This window comes from Trachypithecus francoisi, unplaced genomic scaffold (genome assembly GCF_009764315.1).
Source record: "Trachypithecus francoisi isolate TF-2019V2 unplaced genomic scaffold, Tfra_2.0 Lachesis_group1, whole genome shotgun sequence".
NCBI lineage: Eukaryota > Metazoa > Chordata > Mammalia > Primates > Cercopithecidae > Trachypithecus > Trachypithecus francoisi.
Window position 1 is genome coordinate 86784390 of NW_022681454.1, and position 21868 is coordinate 86806257.

Here is a 21868-nt window from a genome sequence, read left to right on the forward strand (position 1 = left end):
GAAGGCCACGGCGGGTGGATCGCGAGGTCAGGAGTTCGAGACCAGCCTGGTCAACATGGTGAAACTCCATCTCTACTAAAGATACAAAAAATTAGCCAAGCATGGTGGCGCGCACCTGTAGTGGAGGCTGAGGCAGGAGAATCTCTTGAACCCGGGAGGTAGAGGTTGCAGTGAGCCGAGATTGTGCCACTACACTCCAGCCTGGGCGACAGGGCAAGACTCTGAATAAATAAATAAATAAATAATAATGAAATGATTCATAAACCAATTTTTTTTCCTCATCAATGTTATAAACCACTTAGAAGGAAATGTCATCATTCAAGGACCTGCTACATGACATTTTGCTTAAAGTCAGTTTCTTTTTTTTTTTTTTTTTTTTTTTTTGAGACAGAGTCTCGCTCTGTCGCCCAGGCTGGAGTGCAGTGGCCGGATCTCAGCTCACTACAAGCTCCGCCTCCTGGGTTCACGCCATTCTCCTGCCTCAGCCTCCCGAGTAGCTGGGACTACAGGCGCCCGCCATCTCGCCCGGCTAATTTTTTGTATTTTTTAGTAGAGACGGGGTTTCACCGTGTTAGCCAGGATGGTCTCGATCTCCTGACCTCGTGATCCGCCCGTCTCCGCCTCCCAAAGTGCTGGGATTACAGGCTTGAGTTTCTAAGGACCTTACAATGCATTTAAGGATGTAACTGCATTAAGGACTTAACAACTGAGTGCCTACACCTCTGAATATTTAATGTATTACCTCTTTTAATCTTCACAACAACTTATGTAGGTAGTATATAATCTCTGTTTTACTCAAGTGGAAACAAAGGTTAATTTGGCAAAGGTCACCTTACTAGTGAGTGGTTGGAACAGGTACTTGAGAACAGGCAACATGGCTTCAAAATCTAGGCTCTTAACCTACCCACTCATTACTCCCTTTCAACGAAAGGCTTAGGTTATTTGAACCTGAATACCCTGAAAGTAACAAGCAAATTTTATAATTACCATTCTGTTGTCAGCATATTACAAATCGAAATGAAAAGCAGATAGTTTTTAATTTATGAAAATTCTTTGTTTTCCCACCAATTATTTAGAAGATTGTGTTTTCAGCACTTTTATAAAAGCATCTTTTGGAACTTCAACGTTGCCAATTTTCCTCAGCTTTTTTTTCCCTTCTGCTTGTCTCTTCAAAAGCTTCATTTTTTGGGTAATATCACCACCATACTGAAAAATATTTTTAAAAATTGGAAGTCTGAGTCACTCTAAAGAGAAAATAATCATATGAGTACAGAGGCATCAGTACAATCTTAATAACCATACCAAATTATTATCCATAAGGCAGACATCTCTCTAATCTTCCTAGCAGATCCTAATTTTACTGTCAAAGAATGATAAAGGCTTTAATTTGGATTAAGTGAAGCCTTAATTTGGGGAGGTGAAGATCCCCAAGGAAACGTAGTATTATAATATGCATGTCAAGGAAGAATTATCACTCTCATTACTGATTCCAGGCTTGGAATTTTGACTATAAAGCCACAGTCTAATATAGGAAACTCTTAATCACATAGGAATGAATGTGCCAAAAACTATACTGAGCATTTGGAGAAAGAATTATCATTCAATTCTCACTATATTTAAGAATATTTTTTCTTAATTTTTGAGATAGAGTTTCCCTTTCACCCAGGCTGGAGTACAGTGGCATAATCTCTGCTCACTGCAACCTCCACCTCCTGGGCTCAAGCAATTCTCGTGCTGCACCCTCCCGAGTAACTGAGATCACAGGCATGCACCACCAGGCCTGGCTAATTTTTGTATTTTTAGTAGAGATGGGGGTTTTCCATGTTGGCCAGGCCTGGTCTCGAACTCCTGGCCTCAAGTAATCTGCCCATCTTGGCCTCCCAAAGTGCTAGGATTACAGGTGTGAGCCACCAAGCTCAGGCAAGAATAATTTTTTAACAGCTGAATAACAGCAAACTGGCAAAGCATATATCAGGAGAGAGACATTTCAACTGTAAAAGCCATTGTTTTCAAAATCTTTCATTATATGTTAGATCAAGAAAACATGTTACCCAGATCATAGAAATAACTATTATAAGAATCTTCCTTAGTATTACATGGAAGAACAATTTTCATAATTCTTTTGTAAATTTTTATTTTATAAATAAGATGAAAAAATATTTAAGGATATGGGCAAAATGAACCGGTTGCCGTGGTCAAGGTGAAATTTACCTATTCAAAAAGAAAACTTGGAAATAATGTATAAAAACCAACAATGGAAATCAGTAAGTTTATGCTCCCTTTGATTTAAAACCCATAAAAGTTATAAAGTAGAATAAATACAACTAGATACATACACATTTTGCCAAAACATTTTTCCTGTAGGCTTTCACACTGTAAAAGAGAAAATTTTGTTTAAGTACATAATTACATTATACTGTTTAAAAGCACTTTCTTACCAAAAACAATCTCCCCTTTACTAGAAAATTTTAATGACAGTATCATTACCTATGTGAAATTTCCATAAGCATATTAATTAGATACTTCAAATGCTCTTGTATTTATTTTCATGTACTTGGCATAAAAGAACAAATTCAACATGTTTGTCAACACACATTAAGAAAAAAAGGTCAAGGCTTGTGGTAGGCTTGATTAGGCCAAATTCAAGCATGATGTGTCCTTGATTACAAGAAATATTCCGTTATTTTTTACTCAATCTAAAAATACTGTTACCACTACTACTTCAGAAAAACAAAACATGTTTATTATCTTATTGCCTCTACTGAATGTGGATGGAGTGGCTAGGAAGATTAATATATCTGCCCCACCAGTTATAAACTAATCTATTTCTATAATGTTTGAGAAATTTCTAGATCACTCTAATTTTGAAAATAGCTCCATCTTTATGTATTCCTTTAGAGAGAAAAACCTGTTTTTTTAAGGTATTCTCTCAACACACTTATGTTAGAATGAGCATTTGCTAACTGTCTTAAGTTGCACTTTCCAGGATGTTCCCTGGTTATCATCTCCACTCTGCCTGATCTCAGTATTTATGAAACACAGAATAACCGAAGCAAAATTGTGTTAGGAAATGAAATGTATTTCAAACAGTGGGCCTAAAATTAACCTCAAGTCTATATTAATATGATAGTTGTATTTCCCCATTAGGTTTGAGTAAAGGTAGACTTTAATAGCAATTTTCAACTTTTCATAACTGAGGAGATACTTCCTATTTCCCAGAAGTCTTAGTATCATTAAGGAAAGGAAATGGGAAGTGCTACAAGACACACCCTGCACCTGCTGTTACAAGCTGAGCAGCTTATTCAGTGTTCTTCATTGCTATTTTTGTTTTTTTGTTAAGAAACAGGGTCTATGTTTCCCAGACTAGTCTCAAAGCAATTCTGCCCCAGCCTCCCAAGTAGTTGGGATCACAGACTGTGAGCCACCACACCCAGCCAGTGTTCTGATTTATGTATTACATTTCCGTGTCCTACAGAAATTAGCCTATCTTCCATGTCTACTATAATTCATGTAAGGTCCCTAATCTAGAATGCAAATCCTAACATGGTATTGGCATTCCTTGGTTTATAACCTCCCTAGCTCTGGGGAAGTGGGGAAGTGGTATTAAATACTTTGGGTTAAAAAAAAAAATTGTAATTTTTTCATTTGGAAGACAAAACCTTTTAGTTTCAGTTTCTATTAATTTATAATCTACCTAAAAGGATAAAACCATAAAGAAATTCCTTACCTGGGAAATTCAGTTATAGACATTCATATGAGTGGAAATTAAAAGTTCCTCAAACCCATATACATTATACTAACTGCAAATCACATCACCCAATGGTGTTATCCAAGTAATTCAAACTAACAGTCATTACTTAAATCAGAAAAATGGAGAGCACTATCATACTGTTTCTACAAGTAAGAATAAAGCTTAGGCCAAGGTTAAAATGTTCAATATTCTTTCACTTTTTAGGTATATCATTTCTGAAACTGGCTCAAGAACAAAAATCAATTTCAACTCACGTTTCTCTTGCAATGATTTTACTTCCAATAGCAGCTTGAATTGCTATCTCAAACAGTTGCCTAGGAAGAGAATCCTTCAGCCGTTCACATATGGCTTTGCCAATTGAGTGTGCTTTGTCTCTGAGACAGAAAAATACAATTGTTTATATATCCTAAATAAGAATATTTCAAGTATTTTTCTAGGCCAGTTGCATAATCAATGTAAAGGTGATCTCTTAAGGAAGTTCAAATGGAACTTACTTATCGTAAATATCTCTTCCTCTCTGAATCATGAACAACTTCTCTAAGAAAGCAATGTATGATTACAGAAAATTTAGAAATACAACATTAGAGAACAGAAATTCATTCCTGATTCTCTTTCCTTAGCCACTGAAAACGGTAAACATTTTGGAATGTTTATTTTAAACATATATCTTTCTAGTCATTTTTTTGCATATTTTTGTTATGATCAGTATTTATGATATATTCTACCCTCTTATTTAATAGACATTTTTGTCACTAAACACTACTCCACAAGTTTTAATGGCTGAAAATAACAATATGGGTGCTTTGTAATTCATTTTAACCAATCTGCTGTTTCTTGAACACATGGGTTTTTTCCTTTTTATAATTTTTTTACAAATATAAAAGGGTGCAGTGACTCACGCCTATAATTCCAGCACTTTGGGAGGCTGAGGCAGGCAGATCAGAGGTCAAGAGATCAAGGCCATCCTGGCCAATATGGTGAAACCTCGTCTCTACTAAAAATACAAAAATTTGCTGGGCATGGTGGCACACACTTGTAGTTCCAGCTACTCAGGAGGCTAAGACAGGAGAATCGTTTGAACTTGGGAGGCGGAGATTGCAGTGAGCAGAAATTGCGCCACTGCACTCCAGCCTGGCGACAGAATGAGACTCCCATCTAAAAAAACAAAACAAAACAAAAAAACTTGTTCCCAATTCTAAATCCATCATTATAAAATTTTTAAAACATTTTTTGTTTTAACGAGGTAAGGGGAAACATTTCTATTACACTATTCTTTTTGACTATTATTATAGCTCTGTTCTATTTTTAGCAGTCCAGAGAGAAGTGTGGAAAAAGAAGAGAAAGCAAAGTGAGTAGGGTGAACTCTATTTTAATTACCTTTAAAAGTTTTTTAAATGCAGCTGCTCAAACAAAAATAAGTGAAAAACATATCAAAAGTATTTTCACATTTCATGATTAGTTTCTATTCAACTTACTTGTGTACAACAGTTACTAGCTCCTCTACATTATTTCCATTCAGTAGAATATCCATTTTCACAAGTTCTGCAGTCTGGTAGCCTGTATCTTCGTAATCAAAACTAAAAGGAAAAAAGTCCAAGTGATAAATATTACACTTCCCAAGAGATTACCTTTTTTACTCTTTACAGAATGTCTACTTTCTACCACATTACACTCCCCAAAGAGATCTAACTTTCCATCAAAATATTACACATACAATTTCTTGTGAATGTATCTAAATGTTATCTTTTTATGTTTATTAAATCAAGGGCAAAAACAAGGGGAATATGTTTATAGGGGAAAGGGAAATAAATTGGTGAACCTGACAAAGAAAAGGGTTTATTGAAGACAAATATCATGCCTTCCCATGTTCCCAGCAGCTGGCAGGCTTCAGACAATACTATATATTAATGGATCATTTTCAGATTTATGAGTTGGGTTTTTGTTTAACTTTCTATTACCAATGACAACTCTGTGTTTAAATAAATGCTATGACACTCATAAAATGCCATTAATAAATGAGACCTTTGAATTTCCTATTTGGCTCTTCAGTTTGCACCTCCCTTCAGAGGGCTTTTGTGAGGATTAAATGAGTTAATACATGTAAACCACTTAGAGCAATGCCTAGTACATAATATGTGTTTAAACAGAGCCAAACAGAGCCTAGTTTAACATGCAAACAAGCACTTAGTTTCAGCTGTTACTTTTAACAATGTGGTCAAAGCTTGCAATGTTAGTCAAAACAAGTATTTAAATGTTTAACTTATAAAACTGAAGTCTAACAAGAAAATTTCAATTAGGCTTACAAGTTGTCCCAATCACAGACAAGAACATGTATACTCCTACTGTCTTAATTTTAAAACAACTGGTGCCCAGACTTGCAAAATTATGTTTGGTTTCTAAAGATTTTCAGCAGAAAGGTCATAAAATGACAATAATACACTCTATTAACATTCTTTTCAGAAGTACTGTTAAAATCCTTTCTTCAGAAAGCATCACTTATTAAACATTTAGTGTATGAAAGATACCATGTTAAGTATCCTGCAGAATACAAAGCAAATAGGAAGAGAATAAAACAGACGTGGTCCTTAACTTTGAAGTTGTTACAGCTCCAGCTATGTTGTGTTCCAAAATATTAAAAATCTTAAAAATTTCTTAACTCATTTTTTCAAAAGAAATCATTATAAAAAGTGTGTTTTCTTTTTCCAAGGAGCCCAATCAATTCCTAACCTCTATTGAAAACACTATTTATTGCGGCACTATTCACAATAGCAAAGACGTGGAATCAACCCAAATGTCCATCAGTGACAGACTGGATTAAGAAAATGTGGCACATATACACCATGGAATACTATGCAGCCATAAAAAAGGATGAGTTTGTGTCCTTTGTAGGGACATGGATGCAGTTGGAAACCATCATTCTTAGCAAACTATCACAAGAACAGAAAACCAAACACTGCATGTTCTCACTCATAGGTGGGAACTGAACAATGAGATCACTTGGACTCGGGAAGGGGAACATCACACACCAGGGCCTATCATGGGGGCGGGGGATGCATTGGGAGTTATACCTGATGTAAATGACGAGTTGATGGATGCTGACAAGTTGATGGGTGCAGCACACCAACATGGCACAAGTATACATATGTAACAAACCTGCACGTTATGCACATGTACCCTAGAACTTAAAGTATAATAATAATAAAGAAAACACAGGTATTCTGGTGTTCCCTTAGAATGCAGGAAACACATCTGCAATTCCAAAAAGCTACTGGGGTTATCGGTTGAGGGCAAATGCCTGTTTGATTAGACACCACTACAGTTCTTGTAGAAGGACTCCCTGCTCATCTGACCTAGTTGCAGTTGATTCTTGCCTCCTGGTATGAAATAAATTTTTCCCTGATCTTAATTCATAGCCCATGATGACTTTCTGTTAAGTGTGGAATTGACTGCATATGTAAAACATCCATCTTGAACATAACAATTACCTTAATGCTGGAAGCTGGAATATTTTATTTTTATGTAGTTCAAAAATCATGTTCTCATTAAATTCAAAATGTATTTAAGTTTCCAAATGAAAAGGGTTTTTAAGACCACTTATAATTCAGAAAGTAGTACCCAAATGCAAACTAAAATTGACAGACTTCTGTTAAAAATATTTATAAACATTAAACCTAGTAATCTTCCTTTCAACTCTAGTAATTTTAATATGCCCCCCAATTCATTTTACTTTAAATTCCATAGCTACTTACTTGCTCAAGGTCTTGTCTGAAAGAAGACATAAAAGAAAAAAAAAAAAATACTGGGTGACAAAGTAGAAAAAAATTCTCAATACAAAGGAACATGAAGATTCCTTGGTAAGAAGAATTATATATGCTCTCTTCACTGACAAGATGATTAAATAAAGTTAAAATTCCAAGTCACTGTAGCATGTTCGTTAAACACTGAAATTTGTCTCTGCACGTTAACATTAATATTCATGCACTGTGTGGGAGTTCTATTGATGTCAATGTTCATTTTTCCCCTTCTGCTTCCCCATGTTTCATATCTATTTTCTACTATATACTATCCTGTAACATAAGATTTTAGGGCATAGTGAGGGTATCTAGAGTGATATGCCCCAACAACAACAACGACAAAAAAACAGCCTCTCAGAATGCCATGCCCTGAGTTCCTTATTTGTTATTTAATAGTAACTCTTCTTTCATTTTTATCTGGCTTTTCTCCATGTACTCCTATGAGATACACAATGGTTTTCATGATGTGGACAACCTGTTCCTGGAAAGACTAAATTATTAAAGTGTTCACGAATGGAGGAGCACGCTTAACATTTTTTACAGACTGAATATGCACTTTTATTTTTCAAATGTAAATAGATTCTCTTGAGATTGCATAACAATACAAATATATTTTAAAAGTGCCACTGAGGTTACAGTAAATTTTTGAAATTAGGTCTAATTCTTAACAGACAAGGAATACAACTCTTCATGAAAAGGAGAGTAACTTTTTTTGCTAAGAGAAATAAAAGTTAGAAAATAAATCAAAGGAAATTTTTCTCCTATAAGCAAATCACAAGTAGTCTGTAACACCTATAAGATTGTCCAAGTCATTCTAACCTTAGCGTATGATTCTCAACTATCTTCAAGAAAGCTGAAATTACTAAATAAAGAATTAGTGTACTCTTGCTCATCAATATTTCAAAAACGTTGGTCAGGCATCTTAGGTTCTCATTAATTTTTTACCTAGCATATCCAGAAGATAGGGATTTCAAAGAGTCATAAAAATCTACCACAATTTCATTCAAAGGAAAGAGATATTTAAGCATAACTCTATTTTGATCAATAAATATCATATTCTTCTGAACTGCTCTTCGAGCCTAAAAAGGGAAGGAAGAAAATGGGTTTAATGATAACCTACTCAAATACTGAGGAATAATGTATTTCTCTAATGGTCTAGTAAAAACTTATAGGCAGTATTTATAATCCAGGGAGAAACATTTTATATTTCAGTTACCTTAGGCTTGCTACCAAAGCTTTTAATCTTTACCTAACAATTTTATATTTTAAAATAAACACTATTGGCCGGGTGCGGTGGCTCAAGCCTGTAATCCCAGCACTTTGGGAGGCCGAGACGGGCGGATCACGAGGTCAGGAGATCGAGACCATCCTGGCTAACATGGTGAAACCCCGTCTCTACTAAAAAATACAAAAAATTAGCCGGGCGAGGTGGCGGGCGCCTGTAGTCCCAGCTACTCGGGAGGCTGAGGCAGGAGAATGGCGCAAACCCGGGAGGCAGAGCTTGCAGTGAGGTGAGATCCGGTCACTGCACTCCAGCCCGGGCGACAGAGCGAGACCCCGTCTCAAAAAAAATAAAAAATAAAATAAACACTATTTCATTTATCAGTAAATCAAATGTAACTACATATAAAGTCAAAAATCCTAATTTCTTGTTTTATAAATAATTAGGTCCAGAGAAATTAAAAGTGTAAGACCAAGATTACAATCTAGTTTTTAACCTAATTAAAACTCAAGTCACCATTTGACACTTTCCAATATGTATCTGAGTATTTCAGATAAGTATTTTTAAAGAATATAATTACATACCATTTGTGGATTAAATCATTTATTACAATGCGGTGAGAACTAAAGCAAAATGGGAGTACCTTCAAATTTATGGTCCTTGAAGTACTATAATCATCTTTCAAACTACTCAAAAAGGCGAAAAGAAATTATACATTTAGCTAATTATCAAATTTCTTTCCTTTGGGATAAAATATCAAATCAGTAAATTACACAAATTATCAGAAATATTTTTATTTGAAATCAAAATAATTTTAAAAGTATACATATCTATATCTATGTGTACAGATACAGACAGATATATATATATACATATGAAAATCTCATTAAATTCAGTATGCTCAGCAGAAAGAAATCTTTTAAAACAAGTTGGAAATCACTATTTCAGAGGACTAAAACCTAATTTTGTATTAAATTGTATTACAGTTATACCTCGCAAAGCATCATTATTTTTCCAGTGTATTCATCTGGTGTGATAATAGTGCCCAAAACAACTGGCTCCAAATATTCTGTTACTTTTGATTTATCGGGGAATTGTGCAGGATTGATAATTGTAATTTCTTTTTCTCTATATTCCTAAAAATTAGAAAAATCAGCAATACTTAAAAATAAATCTTAATATAATGATCATTTTTCTTGTTTGCTTTATATTTTAAAATCCCGCTGAAATCATTTAGTATTAATAAGTATTAGTAAACAATATATTCCAATTATTGATATTTACTAAACATATTTCACGGACCATTTAGAAAAAGTATGACAAAAAATACATTTTAACCTGACATTTATAAAACATTATAGTTTAATAGTTAATTTTGTTGGAAAATATTTAGATTGCCAAAATCATTATTTGCTTAAAATGAACAGATTGCCACCTACATGGAATACAATATTGTCTTCATCACTGATTTGAAATTTAGAATTTCTCAGTCACCGGAATGAATGCTTCACTTTTTATGAGAGAAATTACTTATGACCAAAATTACATTTTTTATCTTTGTGCTAGAATCAGAACATTGTTTTCACTACTAATTTTACTTTTTACTATCAGCAATAGACTAGTTTTGATAATGTGGAGATTATATCAGGTTAAGAAAAATACTGCATCAATTAGTTTTCAAAAAAGTTCTTCATTAGGCATAGAGTAATTCAATGTTTATTACTACTAATCAATAAATATTTAATACTTAATCAGTTACTGGTATAGTAAAAAGCTTCTCCTGCATTGTATATATACACATTTATTTTTTCCAAGAGACTAATGCAAAACAGTAGTAAACACCAAGTACCTTTATCAATTTTGATGATGAAAGTACAGCTTTATATGGAACAGTAGGGGTTGTTAAAATAACAGAAGCATTATATTCTAGCTCCAGTCGCTGGTTGAAAACTTCCATGTGCAAAAGTCCAAGAAATCCTAGCCTGGAAGAGGAAAAGATAAACTTCAAAATGTTTATGTTCCATGGGCTTCATTTTTTTTTCTTTTTTTTTTATGAACATATTGTTACCTTAAGGGAGGGATGGAATTGAGTCAAAGAATTCACAATATAATTAAATGCGAGCATAACTTCATTAAATAAGATTAAAATCTTCCATTGGGAATCTATTTTAAATCACTATAAAACTTGCCCATTAAATGTCAATCCACAACGTGAAACAGGCAGATAAAAATTGTTTTTGTTCACTTTACACTAATATAAACTTATTTTCAGTAAATGTTCTAGAACAATGCACCATTTTATACCTCCCATACTTGATACTTTAAAAAAACCTCCCTTTCTTATAAAAATATTTTTAAAATATACCATTTATACCTTTCTTTCCTATAAAAATAGTGAATGAATCTTACCTCCAGCCAGCACCCGGAGCAATGCTACTATCCCGATGAACTGTCACACTGGAATCATTTAAAGTTAGTTTTTCTATAGCACTCTTCAGGTTGTTATATTCAGACTGGTCTACAGGATACATTCCTGGGGATACAGTGATTTCTAATTATCACGTGATAAGCTGCCTCTAGACCAATCAAACCACATGTGTAGTGCTGCCAAGTTCCAAATTAGTCATTTACCTTTTAAATTACTTTCTTGTATTTTATGGACCAAAATACTGGTTTGCTAAAAATTTATGATAATTTGGTTTCAAAGTATCTTACAAGTCATTAGTCTTAAAGAATATATAACTAGATTGGCACGCCAAATAATGTTTTTAATGTTTTTGAAAAACTACAGGGAAAAGAAAAAAAATAAATAAATAAACCATGGGAATTAGGCCTATTAAGAAAACACACTGTAATTGCAAAAACAAAAGCACAAGACATCCCAACAACCCAAATGAAACTTTATTATTAGATAAAAATAGGAGTAGAAATGAAAACTATACTCCACTCTCAATTCTCTAAGGCAGATTATCTACTTAAAACCATAGTTAAATTTTGCTTTTTGGTATTTACTTACAAAAACTATGGGAATCACTACTGATTCTCTTTCATCTGACAACTCTAAAGTCCTCTAAAATCCAGATGACTGACTTTGCCTAAAGGTAGGAGTAAACAAAGTTCCTAATTCCCAGTGAGAGAGACTGTAGGGTGAAAATCAAGGATTAGATGCTCGGCACAGAGTAACCTGATGACCTTCAATCAGGTTTTCCTTTCTCCAAAGTAAAGGAAGTAACAGATTCTGAAATTATACATACTTGAGGCAATACCATTCTCTGTCATGTCTACGAGTACAATACAATATTAAATAAACTCTATCGAAGATGAAGGTACTCAGTCAGTGTCTAACGATAATCAGTAATAAGAACATCCTAATTAGAAAAATGTTTCAAATATAATAATGAACTCCCTAGAAAAATAAGAAAGAAATTTATATTACTGTATTCTATACATCACAGCTTCTTCCTTAGGAGCTTATTTCTTAACACATCCTAAATGATCTCCCACATATAATTTCATCATACATATGAAATTATAAACTGATAAACAGCACAAAGAATTAAGTGAAACAATATGCTAGAATTAGTGGTTATTTAACATAATCAGAATGTGTATTTTTTCCTTAACCACTGAGACAAACTTTTAGTTTAAAAATATCATGGCCCTCAACCTTTGAATTTGTGAGCTCCTCACCTGCAAATACCATTGGTTTCGCTGATTTAAACCCAGGCAAGGGCTCCACTGCTTGCTTATGTAAATATAATGTATCTCCTATTTGCGCTTCAGTGACATTTTTCATCCCAGCAATCAGATAGCCCACCTGTCCTGCATATCTAAATAAAATTATTATGTGCAAATATTTACTTCTTTAATGTTTCAAGCACATAACTCACAATTAGTTCTACCTTCCCAGGAAACTATCATACACTTTCCAAACTTTCCATACACTTTGAAAATAAGTGCTACATATCAATTATCAAACTCTGAAGCCTGCCAGCAAATGAACACACTAGGTCTTACAATCCATTAGACCTCTCTACTTATAAACCTATCACCTTTTTCATGATTCTGCCAACCTTTGCAATTTAAACAGCAGTTTCTAAAGTATATTGTAAATACAGTGAAACTAGTAAGTACAAAAGCATTACAATAAGTACACTATTTGTGATGTCTTTTATTAATGAATTGTGTTGCAAATGCTTTAACAAGGGAAAAAAAGGTAAATTTTTATCCAAGAAAAATGTGAACTCTCAACAAACTGGACATCTGATGTTCCTCCTTTAGCAAAAGAACGAATCCTGAGTTCAGTTGAAGCTTAGTTTAAAAAAAAAAAATCCCTACAAAGTTAAAATAATTTACACTTAGAATGAGCTTTAAGAACCTTAAATGAAGATGTGATAATGTTCAGTATATATGGCAGAATATAAATAGATGTTAAAATATTTCAGTAAAATAAAAATAGACTTTGACTCAATATAGTGCTGTTTTTAGACATACAACACTAAACACTCAAATGTGATCTGATAGTCACATTTGGTTCACATCTGGTTCAATAATTTCTACAGATGAGGAAACAGGACCTTACAAGGCTCAAATTATGTATCCAAGGTCATGTCTCATCAGTACCTGATATGGAGTAGGCACTAAATAAATAGTTCTTTTACAAGTCAATTCAGATGTGTTTTTCTAATGCACACTACCCTTGCTAATCCCACTCCCCAAGAATTTTAATCAAAGTTTTACCATGAATTCTACACTAAAGATTTATTAAGGTTTCTATTATACCACCTTTACAATGGAAAATCTAGTTATGAAGAAATGTCAAAAATGATACCCAACATGGATATGGGTGGAGGGAACTAACTCTTTCATTGTCTCATCAAATACATCAATATAGGATCCAATCTACCCTTGATCATAAACCTAGTTATAATTAGTCATTTAGAATTAAAAAAGTATCAACTGACATTTCTATTGTCCTTCACCCAAGATTCCTTCTGACAGAGCATTTACTGTATAGTTGCATTAAATAGTTTTTTTTAAGTTATCAAATGAGGATCATTCTAAGCATACCAAGTTGAGAAAAATGCAGAAATAGAACCACATACAAATGCATTTTAATTACTAATGCAGATTACTTACAATTTATGAGTTGGTTGCTCATTAGGATTCAAAACTCCTACTTCATAAACTTCGTATGTCTTTTGAGTATGTGCAGATACAATTTTATCTCCTTTGGAAACCACTCCGTCAAATAATGCTACATTGGCTATCACACCTCTATATTGGTCAAAGGTGGAGTCAAATACCAAAGCTCTCAGGGGATTTTTGCGATGCACTTTAGGACTAGTAAATATAAGTAAAAAGTAAATATATATATATATATATATATACTAAATTAAAATCTTAATAAAATTCCTGTTTTCAACTTAGATATTGTACTTGAGTTCTTGAGAAAGTTTGATACACAACAGCCTAAATAAAAAGACCTTTTTATAAAATATATTAGATTTAATAACCCCCAGTTTTAACAAATTATTTATAAATATATTCAGCTTAAAGCAAAGGAAAATAACTGCCAATGTACTGAGGTATATTTTATAATGATTGTCATGAAAAGACCTCCATCAATCATCTTTGCTTTTTCTTTACTTTACTGTACTTGCCTTCTATATTTTACTAAAAGCAAATAAATTTATTCTCACTCCCTGCAAGAATATTTGCCACATCCGTTAAGCTAAAATAACAGTTCAAGCTGATAAAATCTTTGAACTATTAAGCATAGACAGTTTTTGAACTATTAAGTAGAGACAACTAGTACAAAAATCACCAAATACTCACGGGGGGATTCTTTCAATAACTGCCTGAAGAACACTCTCAACATTTGTTCCAAGTTTAGCAGAAATCTAAAAAGATACATGTAAAAATATAAGCATTTAAAGTTGACTATACTTTTCTATCTTGATAACCTGTGACTTATGATCAGAAGGAAGAAATAATTCCAGTAGTTACCAATTTGAGAAATATAGCAAAAGGAAAAGAACAAAGCAAACAGTATATTGACAAATACCTCTTTTTCTATTATAATTGGGTAATTCTACAGTTCTAGAATTGAATTACAAGAGAGTCCTGATTATGGCATTGAAAGAGGAATAGACTAAGAGTTCAAAATCTGGGTAACAATCATGTCTCTGCATTGAATGCATGTATTTCACCAGTATCTATCTCCTTGAGTATAAATTTCATCGTCTAAAAAATGAAGTGATTATTCATATTCTGCCTAAATCTCAAGGTTGTTGTGTGAATAAACAATGTATGTGGATGGCATAAAACCATAAGGCATCTTACTACTAACTTTACTGTTCTCACACCAGAAAAGCAAGCCAACACTCAAACCACATGGTATGACTGACCTTTATCATCAGTAACAAATGGACTATCTCTGAAATCCTGATTTCAAACTTCTTACCCTTGACATTCACTCTAGACCAGGAATTTTCAGTTTCAGCCCTACTGACATTTTGTGCCAGATAATTCTTTGTTTTGGGAGGCCGTCCTGTGCATTATAGGATGTTCAGCAGCAACCAGGGCACCTCATTTACCCACAAGATGCTGGTAGCATCCTTCCCAAGATGTGAAAACCAAAAATATCTCCAAATATTTGCCCAGGGGCAAAAACCACCCAACACTGACAACTACTGCTCTAGACTGTAGCACTTTCTTTACAACAGTCCTTAACTTGTAACTACTGAATATACTATTTGATGCTGTCCATCAGCTCCACCCTCCACTCCATTTCTATTCTTTCCCAGATGGGATTCCAAGATCCATCATTTACAATCACTCTAGTTCAACCACTTTCTATTCTCTCCTTATTAGAGGCAGCTGGCAAAACCTCAACCTTGACTGCCAATTATGTTTCTTCTATGCCCATACAGAGCAGCTTAACATTACCGGAAAAAAGAAATCAAATGAACGGTATGGTTCATTTCTTGTATCTGACAACAAGCTATCTTGCCTCTGGGCAGCCGTGCTTCTTATATACTTAACTCCAAATCAAGAAACATCATTTAATGCAATGCAGATTTTAAAATTAAGTTTATTAATTTTAAAGTATGAAAATGGAGGTTTGTAGACAGTGCTCAGTTTAGCAATGAAGTGTTATGTTTTATGGGTTATGTTGTTTCCTCCTGGATCATAATCTCCTTTTCTTTTCATATGGATAGTTAATACTTAAGATATAATAATTTCACATCTGGGCTACTATTCATAGCTGGATTCCCTGTATCTCTTCTTACACCTCTTTGATTCATTCTCTGTAAGGCTACCTGGATTTATTTGTTTCTCTTGCTTTAAAATCCTTCCATTGCCTCAGAATAATTTTCAAGCTCTTCAGCACAAGAGTCCCAGCATAACTTGATTCCTGCATACCCCTACAAAGCCTTCTCATCCAATCTACCTTTCTGATCAGTAAACATGGCAAATATTTTCTAATTTAAGTCCTTTACACATGCTCTTTTCTCTTCTTGGAATGCTTTTCTGAAAATTATTCATTCCTCCATGTTTCAGTTTATCAGAGATGCTTTTGCTAAGCTATTCCATGTCATAACATCTCTCTAAGAAAAAAGACTTTTCACTGTTCATTATGGTATTTCACCTAGAATAATAACAATTTGTCAAATGAATTTCCTCGACAAACTCTATCCTAGTCAATAATTCCTATGGTTACTTCTTTGTTTACTTATTTATTGACTGTCTGCAGAAAGGAAGGGGTCTTGTCTGTCTTGTTCACTGCCATACTCTTAGCTGGCATATACCAAATAAGAATCTGAATGAATTTTATTAAGATTAAAATCAGAATAGTTAATTGCATTTCAATATAACACAATCCAAAATATAAAACCATGTATAACTTGCTCTTTTGAAAATTAAATGAGGTGGCCGGGCGCGGTGGCTCAAGCCTGTAATCCCAGCACTTTGGGAGGCCGAGACGGGCGGATCACGAGGTCAGGAGATCGAAACCGTTCTGGCTAACATGGTGAAACCCCGTCTCTACTAAAAAATACAAAAAAAAAAACTAGCTGGGCGAGGTGGCGGGCGCCTGTAGTCCCAGCTACTCGGGAGGCTGAGGCAGGAGAATGGCGTAAGCCCGGGAGGCGCAGCTTGCAGTGAGCTGAGATCCGGCCACTGCACTCCAGCCTGGGCGACAGAGCCAGACTCCGTCTCAAAAAAAAAAAAAAAAAAAGAAAGTTAAATGAGGTTGAAAGAAAAACATTACAGTGCTGCGCTGACATACTTTACACTACCATGTAGCATAGCAGTTTGGCAGTGGCCGTTTAACAAGCAAATCATCATTTGAAAGGTAAACAAAAATTCAAATTTATAATGGTAGCAACTTTGATATAAATAAAATCCATTGTTTCCTAGCACTACTATAGCTTTTTATAAAATAGGTTTTTGTCAGTTCCAAGAATGATACACACAAATGCCTTGAAATTAGTTTGAACCTGCTCTTCAAAGACAATATTTCCACTGGGCAAAATGACACACAAGAAATACCGCAGGGAGTTTCAGAAGGCATGTGTTTTAGTCCTGGCACATTGGCTAACTAAACCCATGATCTTAGGAAAGTGATTAAAACCTTTGCACCTCAGTTCCTTTAACTACTGCATCACAATAATTTCTGTATGTCCCAACAATATAAAAGGAACTTTTGGTAAGGATCAAAGGAAATTAATAGTAAAAGAAATTTGCAAAACTATAAAAAATAGCATATAATGTCAGGTTATCAAATACCATGAAATTTCACTTAGCCTAATTTCCTGCGACTTTTTTCAAAGTATAATCTTTTTAGGAAAGTATTTTACCTTAATACATTCATCACTTGGAATATCAAACACTTTCTCAATTTGGTTTTCAACCCTTTCAGGATCAGCATTCTTCAGATCTATCTTAAAAAAAAAAAAATCCATTATGTGTTAGTATAATAAGGATAAGATGTATTACATATTAACAGTATTCGGAGGTAGTTAAAAGCTTACTCACTTCAACCTAACTGACACCTCTATGATATTTTTTCAAAAGCAGTAAAATAATCTCTATATTAGCAGTACAATTTAATAACCATGATTGAAAAAGAGAAGTTAGGTAGCAGAGCATGCAAAAAAACCTTAAGCAGTTAGCTACCCAGGGCAGCAGAAGAGATCAGTAGTAATTTATCAATTAAGCAGCATGTGAACTGATTTTAAAAGTTAAATATAACATTAAGTCTGACAACAAGCTGTCCTACCTATAGCCTTCTTTTAAACTTAACTCCATTATCAATAAATATAATTTAAAGCAATGCAGGTTTTAAAATTAAGATTCTAAATTAATTTTAAAATATGAAATGGAAGTTTATAGACAGAGCTCAGTTTAGCACTAAATTGTCATGCTTCATGTGCTGTACTGTTTCTTCCTAGATTATAAATTTCTCTTCTTTTCCTATGTATGGTTTAATCATTTCATCTGCCCTGCATCCCTTCCCTACAGAAATGGCCCTCAGTTACTGCAAGATAATTCAGGGGAACTATCTTCTCAACTCTGTGCAAGGGTGAGTTTAAGTTGCACTTCTGTTACACACAATTCAAAGAGATAAATCCCACCAATATATTTAATAAATAGCTGGAGATCCCTCATATAATAAATAGCACAACTGACATTTAAACACTAATTGTACTTTTAGAAAGTGAAATAACAACACTGTTGTCTCATTCTCATTACCTTATTTATAACTGGAATTACCGATAGCTGTGCTTCAAAGGCAAGAAAGAAGTTTGCTACAGTTTGGTCTTGAATACCCTGAAAATATCAAGACACAAGACACTGAGATGACCATTCTATTATCTATCACAAAACTTGTAATTTAAGACCATTCCACACATCTTCATCAAGAGATTTTGCATCATGCTAATAATAAAATTTAAAAAATGCCACATAGCTACCCTTCATACTTTTCTCTCCAACTTACATCTTTGGAATCAAAATGAAAATCGCTGATGGTAAAGCAATAACCACACCAAGTAGAGTGAGCCAACAGACAGTCTACTAAGTTTGAGACAAGAAGCCTTTAAGGAAAGGTACAGGGCAAATCAACTATGATAGCTATTTTTCCATGCATCTGAATCATTCTCTGTAATATTTCGTTTCAGTTCAGAAAGCATTTATTGGAGGGCCTTTTCTGTGCCAGGAAATACATCAGGCATTGGAGAAACAAAAGATGTAACGTGGACTCTCAAGGACCTCAAAGCTTAGTAAAGAACACAGTCATCAAGGCAGTTTATGAAGCCCAGTACTGCCTATATAAGGTCAAGACTGACTTTCCTTGATGGGATCAGGAAAGGCTTAACACAACACCATCACCACCACCACCACTAAAAAAAGCTGGGTTTTGAATGAAGAGTTTGTGAGAAACATGTATCAAAAGCTTACTTTAGTATATTCACAGCTCTTGTATGGTCATCTGCTGAATGTCTTTATGGTTTACACCACAAAAGAGCTTAGTAATCTTACTGATTTTTTAAAAACCTAATACTTCCCAAATTATCACCTTAAAATCACCTAAAATGATCTGAAACTAATGATTTATTCTCCAGATCTGCTAAAAAATGGTTATAGAAACCTCAGATTAAGAAATGCGAAAGTTGGTGGGGTTTTTTTGGTAAGATGCATTGATAACATGATGTCACACTTCAAAGAAAATACAATAATCTTTTGAACAATTCCAATTTAAAAACTAGTTAATTCCAGAGAATGCTTTAGTGTAATAATATTTCAAGTTAATAGGACGAAACCATATGATTTTCAATAAGTAATAAATCTATTTTTCAAACACAAAAATTATATTTCCAAAACACATTTTAAAGAAAAACTCTTGAAACAACCAAATAGTCATGTCATATCACATGTCACATCATACAAAATGAAAAATGCCTACCTCATTTGCATCAACCACAAGTAAAACACCCTGGCAAGCAGAAAGTGACCTGGATACTTCATAACTAAAATCAACATGGCCCTGAGAAACAAAAATATTGATACCTGTAAATCTGAGGTAGTTTTTTAGGAAAGGGCATTATGTCAAATTTATTGACTTGATAAAAGTTGTTAAATACTTGTTTCTTTTTTGTACCCTACACTTTTGAAACAACTGACACTAAAACAAGAACACTGAGAAAACAAAAAGCAAAGGCAGATGCTTAATATTCAGTTCAAAAATTAAACAAGGATCTATCTGCACTACTGACACAATGTTGACTTTAATAATAAATGCAAAATTAATATTAAACTTACCGGTGTATCAATGAGATTTAAAAGGTACTGCTTTCCTTCACAATTGTGAAAAAGAGATGCTGTCTGTGCTTTAACAGTGATTCCTCTTTCTCGTTCCACTTGCAATTTATCAAGAACCTGCTTATTATTCTTTGTTTTATCAATTGTCCCTATAAACAGAAACACTGATATTTCTCTGGGCTTTTTTAAAAAAGAGAATATTACGTATAAAATTAAAATGTAAGAGTAAAAGTAATTCTCAATAACTCGCAGCCATCAGTTAAGTATGTAATATAAATGAAATACCTGTAAGTTCTAGGAGCCTGTCAGCTAAAGTACTTTTGCCATGATCCACATGTGCAACGATACTGAAATTTCTAATATTTTCAACAGGAAACCTAGACATGTCAAGTTTTTCCTAGAAAGGGGAAATACCACATTTAAGAGTATAAATTTTGCATACTATCAAACAAGTATAAGAATTCAAAGAATATTCTTTTAATAGTTGAACAATATCATTTCTAGCATTTATATTGTTTATATTGTTCTTCTAAGAATAAAGACATATATGGTTAAGTTCATATTACAAGAAACATCAGTTTAATAGTCAAAGGTAACTATACAGCTAAATAATAATCCCTTAACATTTCTACATCATTTTTAGGGCCAACCAGGAACTGATTATCGTGAATGAACTTAAGATACTTAGAACTTCTAAAGACCTGAGAATACCTTGTCCAGTAACTTTTGAGGCAATGGAGCTACAGAAAAGCTGAAAGAAATTTTCTGCTCCTATCACACATTTAACCAGGAATCAGATTTATTTAAAAATCTGTGTTTCTAACTGAGCCTCAAAATTTTATTTTAGATACCACTTTGCTACTTTGCAGCTTCTCTGGTGAGAAAGAAAAATAGATGACATCCAACAAAAGACTTTCACTTAAAACTTAAAAATATTTTTAAATGGAACTCCTGGTTTTACGTGTACACATCTTTAACGTTTTTACTAAAACACATCACAACCTGCTAGAGATTGTTATCAAGCAAAATATACCAGTTTTTTGTACTCTAAACATTTCTTTCCAATCAACTCTATATTTCACAATCATCAAAACCATAAAATTAAAATGAAATATAAAATTCACATGAGCTTTAAGTTTTTTTTATAACAGCCCCATATAAGACAGATAATAAAAGCACAATTATAGCTGAAAGTCTGCCCCCCCACCAAAAAAAGACCAATTCTGATGGCAGAACCCCTAACTGTGGCTGTTTCTGGTGTCTTGCCCAGTGGACAGAGCGTGCTGGAGCCTCCGTGGTCCTCTGTGGGGTGGGTGGAGCACATGAGCTGGGTGCTGCTCGGCCGTGGCCGGCTCCCCAGCCCGGGATTTATGCAGGACTCGTTCTGAAGACAACTTGGAACCCAGAAAGCAGCACGAAGAGCACGGATTTGTGCGTTTCTGGATTCTTGGTGCTTCCCAGTCTCAGACGCTGCGCAGGCTCTGAGGGGTCTCGCCAGGAAGAGTTGCACAGTCGGCCCCTGGGGTGGAGTGGGGCTGCAGCGGGTCTTGCAGGAGCTGGAAGTGGGGGTGAGTGTCTCTCGCAAGCGGGACCTTTCAAATGGACCCAGCAGGAGGCATCTGTGGAAATGGTGCCACCTAATGCAGGGCTGCAGCCAGCAGGGCCTGAAAGGCTACAGCGGGCTGTGTTTCTGCTCTCTTGAGAGAGTCTCTGCAGGGTTTTCCTTGGTTTTTGTCTGTTTGGAGGACACTCCCCCTTTCTTGGGCTTACCTA

At 34.3% G+C, this 21868-nt stretch overlaps 1 protein-coding gene across 4 annotated transcripts in view; it reads right to left on the reverse strand.

Moving 5' to 3' along the window:
* Nucleotides 1–20538, reverse strand: part of GUF1 (GUF1 homolog, GTPase) — a 34850-nt gene extending 14312 nt beyond the window's left edge. For 2 of the 4 annotated variants that reach the window (XR_004438038.1, XM_033214775.1), the window contains exons 1-16: nt 20381–20538; nt 20096–20244; nt 19740–19820; nt 18527–18604; nt 17632–17715; nt 14606–14670; nt 13907–14110; nt 12458–12597; nt 11177–11300; nt 10617–10749; nt 9760–9903; nt 8491–8624; nt 5227–5328; nt 4006–4125; nt 2337–2373; nt 1066–1206 (exon numbers count right to left, since the gene is read on the reverse strand). Coding sequence is in view for 2 of the 4 variants with exons in the window: in XM_033214775.1 (XP_033070666.1) it covers nt 1069–1206; nt 2337–2373; nt 4006–4125; nt 5227–5328; nt 8491–8624; nt 9760–9903; nt 10617–10749; nt 11177–11300; nt 12458–12597; nt 13907–14110; nt 14606–14670; nt 17632–17715; nt 18527–18604; nt 19740–19820; nt 20096–20244; nt 20381–20480 (1833 nt within the window). In the remaining 2 variants the exon portion in view is untranslated. Of the gene's footprint in view, nt 1–964; nt 1207–2336; nt 2374–4005; nt 4126–5226; nt 5329–8490; nt 8625–9759; nt 9904–10616; nt 10750–11176; nt 11301–12457; nt 12598–13906; nt 14111–14605; nt 14671–17631; nt 17716–18526; nt 18605–19739; nt 19821–20095; nt 20245–20380 lie in introns of those variants that run through there. The other 2 variants (XR_004438039.1, XM_033214776.1) reach the window with 2 other exon arrangements.
* Nucleotides 20539–21868: the final 1330 nt, after the last annotated feature.